The following is a 9,367-nucleotide window of genomic DNA, read 5'->3' on the forward strand; positions in this document are numbered from 1 at the left end:
AAACATATTTAGTGAATTTTTTAAAACTCATTCACTAAATATAATTTTTTCCAGAACTCTAAATATCTGCGAATTCAAATATCTTTTTAAAGAGAAAGAGAAAAACATTTAAGTGAAGACAACTTTTTTTTCAAAAGATAGCAATTACAAAATGCATTTTTTTGTTTGTATGAAACATATTTAGTGAATTTTTTTAAACTCATTCACTAAATATAATTCTTTTTCTAGAACTCTCAATATGTTCCTTTGGAAGGTTATTATAATTTGGGAATTATGTCTATTGAAAGAGTTATGCTTGAACCTTATTATAGCCACATCCTATAGGTTAAAAATCATTTTGTTGGAAATATTTTAGACAATTCAGCTTATTCTTGGAAATATTTTAGACAATTCATCTTATTCCAAAATTATGGCTATAGCTCTCTGGATTGCACAATCTAAAATTTCAAAAGCTTTAGCTAAATTACCAAATCTTTTCAGTTAAACCATCATGGACCTACATTAACTCCTTTTCTACGTCAAAGCCTACTTCTTACACTAGTACGATTATGACAATCTCCACATCATTCGTCCAAAAAGATCAAATAATGCAGTTAAGATTATAGTTAAACACTAACAAAAAAAATTATACAATAACATGGAAAAGAAAAAAAAAACTAAAGCTTCCCCATCTTAGTCATACTAGTATAAATACCAGTGCTACGCACAGTAGATTGCATTTTTGAAAAAAATTACAATCTATAGAAGAATTTAAAAATAGTAAAATATTATAATCACAGGCACATGAAAGTATATTTAAAAAAATGAAATTTTGTAATAATAATTCAATATATGATAAAAACATCTCCATTATTTATAAACTATCACTTTGATGAAGGTTGGATCCTGAAAAAAAATAGAAATATATATCATAAATTGAGCGACATAAGGGTCCAATTAAATATAATTGAATATTTAATTTGATAAATAAATGAAATACTTACAAACATTTTGCCTTCGATTTGATAATCTTCTACGAAGGCGTGAACATTCTTCACACCAATCAATTTTGAGTATGATCGCCAGTATTGGGGGTTTAATTAATTCTGTTGATTTTTGTGGAGTTCATACTATAAATGAGAATGCACGATTTTTGCATGAATTAATGCGTTGGTCGAACAATGCACCTCCATTTTCCTGACAATTAAAAGCATACATAATTCAAAATTATCTTTTGTTTTAGACAGTTTGTAAATAATATTGTATAAAAATATATACATATAAATAATGTATACCTTTGTTTTTAAATCTCTAAGATAAAAAGTATCACAACGAAACATGAATCGTGCATGCCTGTCTTGAAGAGCGAGGTATAGGTTACCACTGAAATCTCTAACTTCTATGTTAACATTGTATCTGTTAAGAAGAAATTGTGATGTATGATGTAAAAAATTATATTAAAATTCAAAATATATGAAAATAATTACCTGACAATAGTGTCGACTACGTCATTACAATGGATACACACCATTTTTACAAAATGAGATTGACATGGTTGTCCACAATTTTTGCATAACTCATGGAACATATTGTCTATGTTGATACTTTAAATGTAAGCAAGTATCCGAAAATATTTAATCTAAAACAATCCAAAGAATGTATAGATTACAATTATTAATTCGAAACTACATATAGATACTTGTTCATTACTTAATTAATTGAGAGGAATTGTACTGTAGGTATAACTGCATATTCGGATATTCATATTCTCTTAGCATTTGATATCAATAATGCTTGGGACATTATAAAACTGCATGGTCGCAACCACGTCACTAATTTCTGAGCACATTTATCATTCTCAAACCTGCAAATTTTTCAAATATATATTCGTAAGAGTATGAAATATTATTAATAATTTAATATTTTGGTATTTGTAAAACTTACCAACTGTGTAGGTATTGAGCAAAATCCAAGTAGTAATTGACATATAATTTGCTTGCTCGAATAGTATAAAGTGACGGTCCTGCACAATGTGCTATATTTATTGATAAACTATAAAAATAAAATAAAATAAAGTGAAAATAAATTGAATTACCTTTATGGGAATCAGTAGTGGCATGACGACCATCTGACACGCGTGGGCTAATAAGGATACCAACAGCAAGTGGGAAGAGATCTTGCTCAATCTTATCATGGAATTGGATTGGAAGAGGTTTAATTATAGTGGGAAGATGTGTGAGGAGAGTTAGTTGGAATTAACTTCTTGTTTGAGGGAACATGGGAGTGTTTAGTTGGAGTTAACTTCTTGTTGGAGTTAACTTCTTGTTTGGGAGTGTTTAAATGTAAAATGCTATAAAAATAGAGTTGAGAGTGGGAAGGATTGTGAAGGCTTGTTGCTAAAAATCCCTTCTCAAATTTATATAGATATAGATTGGACTTTTCTTTCTGTAGGACTGGGCTTTCATCCAAGCACAAAAAACATGAATAACATCCGAAGGCGTTTACTTATTTATGCCATCAAATATTTCCAAAGGCTTCGCTTTTTATGGATTTTGTAGACGCGAAGTAATATCTTTGAGAATTCCACGTACACTTAATAACAAGTAGTAATTTGTCCCATGTAGCTACAAGTATGGAATTTTGCCTTATTTGCAACTAATCTTGTTATATGTTTACAATAATAAAACCTGTATAGATAGTTAATACCAATTTAATGCTAACTTTGTGTGTTTTTAAATTTACCTTTATCTCTATCTATATCATAAATTTACCGTTATCTCTATTTGTATCTATACTATGTATAAAGTCTGAGTAAGGGGTTTGGGTTAAAATATATGATCATAAATATTATATATTTTTGATTGCACACGCATTGGGTGTGTATTGAGCACTAGTTTATATAAAAGCCTAACTAAAAAGTTCGATCGTGTAAACTCGATGCATGTAAATTTGGCTTCACATGAACCGAAATTTTGATCATGAATAGGTCTTCTCAGGTTCCTATAGTTGTGCATATATGCATTTGTTTGAAAAGAACAAAAATGTTATGAAGTAACTAAAGATGTACATGTTCATTTATATTTTCGAAAAGATTGATTCATAATCATCCACAAGATTCATTGGTACATTGAATGAATCCTTTCATTATTCATTAGTCTATTTATGAAACTATTCAATTCTTGTACTCGAAATACTAAATTCATGAATAAGGGTTCAATAGAGTTCGTGTACCTTTGATCCTGTATTACCTATATATAGAGGGATCCTAACCTCTTTTGAAATATCTTTTGATCAGTTGAAATATTGAAATATAGTTCTCAATTCTCTCTCTACTTCTTTCTCTAATATTCAAATTCTTATTTTATCAGTTTATTTTATTAGTTTTACAATATAAATCTTTTTATCAACACTTAGATGTCATGGATAAAAGAATGGTGACTATTAAATAGTTGAATAATAGTTTCATTTGACATCTTTCTCGCACATACGGTTGTGAATAGCAAATTATTTTATAATTTTACAAGCTGACATTATTACAACTCCATATGTTTGAGATTTACACGTTTAAATAACTAATCATTTCAAAAAAAAATTATATTGGTGGAAAACATTAATTTTTTTCGTTAGGAGGAAATTCATAACAGTAAAGACTTAATCATGGTCACATCAATAAATTTTATGGCCACACACACATATATATACATACACTGTAGGAACGTATAAACCGGTTTCCCCCAATTGAGGTGAAAAGTAGCCCAAAGTATATTTAAGTTTGATTGGCCCACATTATTTTGGTTCAACTAAAAAACAATGAATATGTTTGGATAATTGATTATTTGCGACAATTAATTGGTTCAATTAAAAAAATAATGTGTTTGGTAATCGTCCCCTAATTACAAGGGGAAAAAATGTATTTAAGCAAACAAAATTAATTTTTTATACATTGATAGTATAATAATTTTTTAACATTAGCAACTTTAGATATATAGTGATATTTTTTACATTAGCAACTTTAGATATATGACACATATGTATGATTGAATTTTAAATTTAAATTCATATTATCTGTCATAATCTAAATTTGTTAATGTAAAAAAGTTATTAAAAAAAAAAGATTGGCACATCAAAATTGGCTAATTTTGATATATTTGAAAAACAAAAAGACGTTGTTTCACTGAGCCCCTGATATACAATAGGTTTTTTTTTTATCGGATATAATAAATCTACACTTATTTTATACTATGGGGAAGGGAACCTAAAGAGATTAAAGAAAAAATCGAAAGGAACTGGATCACTTATCAATCGCATTCATTTAAAAGCCACTTAAAGTGATTTGCTGCATTTTAGTGACAAATAGTAAAAGAAAAGATTCGAATCTTGACCTCCCACCCTATCAACTTAAAGGTTTCGGCGGTGGCCAATGAGCTAAGCTTTTAGCTCAGTGGCTCCCTAATGTGCAACAGGTTCATGACTCGGAATTGGGTAAAGCACACGAGTCGAAAATACGATGGCTGCACCACTGCTGAGGGGCCTGCCACTCCTCCGTCACCGCCTCCACCTCCACCGCCGCCGCCTAACACTTGGCTCGCTCTCTCTCCGCCCGTGGTTCACTTCTGTGGAATCCATCCCTCCTGACGACAAAACTGGTCCTTCCACGACCACCCAGACCACTACCATTCCAGGACTGAGCGCCAGAGACTCAGTAGCAAACCCCAGAAGATCTTGGGACGACCCAGATTACCGAAAATGGAAAGACAAGGAAGCTGAAATACTCGAAGATATCGAGCCCGTAATTTCTTTAGCCAAAGAAATCATCCATTCTAACAGGTACAGTTTACATTCCTTCCTTGCCCATTTTGTGTAAACCCAAAAGAAAAACAAAAATGTAGCTCAATTGTCCTCCAATGTCATTCTTTTGCACCATTGCTCGTTGAGTTCTTTTCTTAGCTAGTCTATCAAATTTGGTAATTGAGCATGTGTTTGCCGGTAAAGAAGGTGCAACTAGTTGAATAGGCTTAACATAAATTTAAGCTACAATTTAGATAACCAGCGAATAAGCAAATGCACTTGATTGATGCTTGTATAGTTGAATTCGTCTATTTAGTGTCATGTTAATGTTGCAAAAGTGGTGTCCGAATATTATTTTACCAAAGGCCTAAATACCATCCTTTTTCATGTACGAGAAAGAAGGCATTGTCTCCGAATGATACGCAGTTGAAGGCTTTAAAATCAAATACTATTACGAACTTATCTGAGGTCGTTAAACATTGTTTTCAAAGAGAGGCATGTGTTTGTAACGCTATTCTCCTCTATTGAAGTCTCTGTAGTCAAATAGGGCTTCCTGTTGAGGACATTGTGATCTTTGTCTACCTCAATTGTCCGTTAATGTGGGGCAAGCTTGGGTCTGTGTTTTGATTTGTCCTTCTGCTCACCATGTTAGACTTTTTCATTTGGTTTTGCAAAACTGATCTAGGTTGTGGAGTTGTAGTATGGATAATATTTGGTGATTTGGAAGGCATTTCCCTGTTGTTTTCTTGATCTTTCTGGATTTTAAATGGAGTATTAGAGTTCCTTGATTTTGTACCATCAGTTTTGTTATATTTTCCACTCCCTTTTTGAACCCAAAATTCCATACTAGTTGCTTTTAAAAGCATATGGACATAACCTTGTTGCTGATTAAGGAATGTTGTTCTTTTCCTTGTATGTTTATTTATTCATTTTTTGGGGTTGGGGGGAGGGGCGAACGGACAGAGTAGCTGTCTCACATATAGTGTCAGGTATCATTTGCTATCATTGCTTTTTTGGTAAATGTATGCTTAAGGCTCTTTCTTGTTCCTTTTCTTCTTCTTCTTCTCTTTAAATGTTTCCCGCTTATGATGTCTAATAATGGCACTGTTTATTCTTGTATTGGAGTTTGTCGATTGTTCTGCTTTCTTTGCCTTATAGGTACATGGATGGTGAACGGCTAACTGCAGAAGATGAGAAAACTGTGATCGAGAGACTTCTTGCTTATCACCCTCATTCTGAAGATAAAATTGGATGTGGACTTGATTCAATCATGGTGAGTTGCATCATGTGTTTAAGATATAAGTAGTTGGTGGAGACCTGATAACTGAGTTAAATGTTTCTCCAGCAACTTGGATGCTAACAAAGTTAAAACTTCACGATATTGGGTGGTTATGTTAAATTTATTCTAGTGCCAGGCTTTTTGGGAGAATTTGCATGGTCAAGCCATTTGAACAAAGAAGAGAACTTTCAATAATCGTACTAGTATTTTGGAAATATATCTTGTGAAGATGCATTCTGAATGGTTTCGTCGGGTTTAATTATCAGCTGCTAATCAGTTTAACTGCTAAAGATCCAGACTTGTTTTAGATGCCAACAGATGCTCCTAAATTGTGTAGAAAAGATTTCATGCAATCATGGAATCAGTTGAGTTGGATAATGTTTGAAAAAAGTTTTTGCAAGAGCTTTGAAATCTTCCATGCTTTCTTCTTGGTGTTTGCATTTTTTTTTTCCCCGTTTGTAATATTCCTCCCGTTCTCTCTTCTTCTTTTCTTTCTTTTTTGCATCTTCTTTGTGTCTCTTGTTTTCTCCCAGATCACGTCATGTTTTCAATTATGAAAAGTCTGAAGTCACGCTGCAATGCTCTTATTGACTTTTCTTGTCATTCACGACATGCAAGCCTATGGCTGCTTTCTGTGGATTTGGGGCATAATTGATGGAAACTTATTGCTTAATACTTAGTTGTCGTTCCTTTCTCAGGTAATATTTTCTGAAGAAAGAAGCTTGACAAAAGTTGCTTGTAATTTTTTTTAATCATCTGTTGTAATTTTTTAGGAATTTCTTTCTACTTCATCAACAGTAGCTTGGAACATCCTTTGCTTAATAGTCCAAAGTTTGATTTTATCCAAGAAACAGTCAGTTGTTTTATGCTCCTTTGCTCAGTGTTCCAAATTTGATTTTGTCCTAGTAAGAGTCAGTTGTTTTATGCTCATTCATTTTTAGATCCCTCTCTCTCTCTCATGTTGCATTACTGGACTTTCAACCAGGCACAAAAACATGAATAACCTCCCAATGGTTTTACTTGCTGATTTTTTGCCATCAATTATTTGCATAGGCTCTTTCTTGTGGATTCTGTACACAGGAAGCAACATCTTTAAGAGTTTCATGTGCACTGGACAGCAAGTACGAATTTGCCTTGTGTATCTCTAAGTATGGATTTTTCCAGTGCTTATTTGTAACCAGTTTAATTACATCTGAATAAAGCCTAACTAAAAGGATGAAATCAGGAAAAGTAGGTGCATGTAAATTCATCTGAATAGTTTCACGTAAATCAGTGGAAAGTGAATTGGAACATGACCAGGTGTTCTCAGGTTCTTGTAATTATGCATATAAATTTTGTTTGATGACAATTATCTGGTTATCAACACTTAATGACATAGATAAGAGGATGCTGATGTTTAATTAGAGACAAGGCTAGTTCATTTGGCATTTTCCTCCTCTCTTAAATAAGAGATGAGGCCAATTTTTTTGTAAGAGGCAAGAATCAGAAGATCAACTTTATTAGCTTTTTGCTGGCTTTCTTATATGACCTCTGTATTGGGGTGCTGGTGACGTCATGGTCTGCACTTGCAGTTATATGGGTCTAGATCATGCTCTTTGAGTTAGTAATCTCGTCACTTTTCCAGTTATTTGTCAGTCTCCATACCTTTGTAGAGAATGAGGTGAAAATTATAATTGATGGAGAATTGATTATGCATATCTTTGAGTGGTGGTCGCTATTACTTTGACCTTTCAAGAGATTTTGTGTTGAGCCAGTTGGCAAACTCTTCAATTATGCATCGACAGAACGTCTCTTGAATTTGTACTTTGTATGCAGGTGGATCGGCATCCCCAATTTAGACACTCAAGGTGCCTCTTTGTCGTGAGAACTGATGGTGGATGGATTGACTTCTCCTACCAGAAGTGTCTTCGGGCTTATATTCGAGATAAGTACCCTTCTCACGCTGAAAGATTTATAAAAGGACATTTTAAGCGTAGCAGCAGTTAGGTGATAATGCAGTATATGTTGGAGTTTAGCCAAGTATGCGTGAGATATTTTGGTGCAAGGATGGTTTTGCTCCTGCCGGAGACTTCATGGGCACAAATGCAATACTCAAATTTCCTGTCTTTCCATTTGTCAATGTGGTAGTTGCTAATTTGCTGACCGGCATCTTATGTTTGTTTTATTTGGCGGGACAAGAGAAAATGATTTGTAAGTTAATACTAGTTTTGCTGAGTTGGGTTAGTCTCGTGGGCTTTGCTACTTGTGCTGACTGCCTTGGATATGCATCTTCTTTATTTTTTCTTTCTGACATTCGACTTAATGATCCTCCACGGAAATTTTTATATTTGCAGCTCGCATGATCAGAAACATGAAAGATCTGCCAATTTTGCTTTTATATTCTTGTGTACCCAATTAAGAACAAAGTACGATGCTGGAAAAACATACAAGGGTTAGGAATAGCTGGCTGAAAGAAGTCAAACAGGCTGACTTGGTCCATTTTAGCTTTCCAAAGATGAATCGGAACGTGTGATACGAAACCAAAATAATCAGTTGTTAGCAGTCTTTGCCTTACAATTTCACATATGTGTGCAACTATTTACGTATCTGTGGGAGGACCCGCTTGCTTCAGCCCCAGCAAAACGATTGGTATCAGGCCATGAGCCATACCCACTTTTTAGAGATTAGGTAGATCATGAGCATACCCACTTTTTAGTTATCGTTGTTGTAGGTAGCAACAGCCCACAACTGTGTATGCCGTGGGATCATAGATTTAGTGACCATGCAAGGACAGCTGCAAACCACTGGGCTTAAGTTCCTCCTTGGACTGTAGGTGAGGGTTCAAACCTTACCTGCAGTGAAAAAAATTTAAGAGTTGTGTCATAGTACTTTTTAGTTATCTGGCAAAAAAAAAAAGAAATGACGGCTGCAACTGTGGAGTCCGGAACATGAGCCCCTTAAGGAGGAGACAATTTCATTAGCCACCAAGTTTTCTTTTCTCTACGGTGTGGTGAAGGTAGATGTATCCGAAAAATGGAAACATCAAGTCACGATCTCATGTACAGTGGTTGAGATCGAGCTTGAAAAAGTCAAAGCTTTGCCTACCGTCCAGTTGTATTCCTTTCCAATTTTTGAGCAAATAGCATAAACAGTAAGCTGGCCCAAGTTCAAAAGAAAATCGAAACCGTAGTTCATACGAAGGCGAATTGCTGGGTAGTTCGTTTGCAATGGATTTGAGTTAATGTGTTGTTAAAGCAAGAAAAAGCATTTTAATGGTCAATAAGAATGAATATGGAGGCGGGTGTTTGATTCAGATATTGGAAGATGGCTGCCCCTGTTAAA

At 34.0% G+C, this 9,367-nt stretch overlaps 1 protein-coding gene across 1 annotated transcript; it reads left to right on the forward strand.

The window, feature by feature from the left end:
* The first annotated feature begins 4,427 nt into the window (after positions 1-4,427).
* LOC113749330 (protein DCL homolog, chloroplastic-like) lies at positions 4,428-8,372 on the forward strand. The gene is made up of 3 exons (XM_027293024.1): positions 4,428-4,806; positions 5,926-6,040; positions 7,862-8,372. Exons 1-3 carry the CDS (start codon positions 4,487-4,489, stop codon positions 8,030-8,032), a joined length of 606 nt encoding a protein of 201 aa, XP_027148825.1. The 5' UTR covers positions 4,428-4,486; the 3' UTR covers positions 8,033-8,372.
* Positions 8,373-9,367: the final 995 nt, after the last annotated feature.

Source organism: Coffea eugenioides, chromosome 10 (assembly GCF_003713205.1).
Source record: "Coffea eugenioides isolate CCC68of chromosome 10, Ceug_1.0, whole genome shotgun sequence".
NCBI lineage: Eukaryota > Viridiplantae > Streptophyta > Magnoliopsida > Gentianales > Rubiaceae > Coffea > Coffea eugenioides.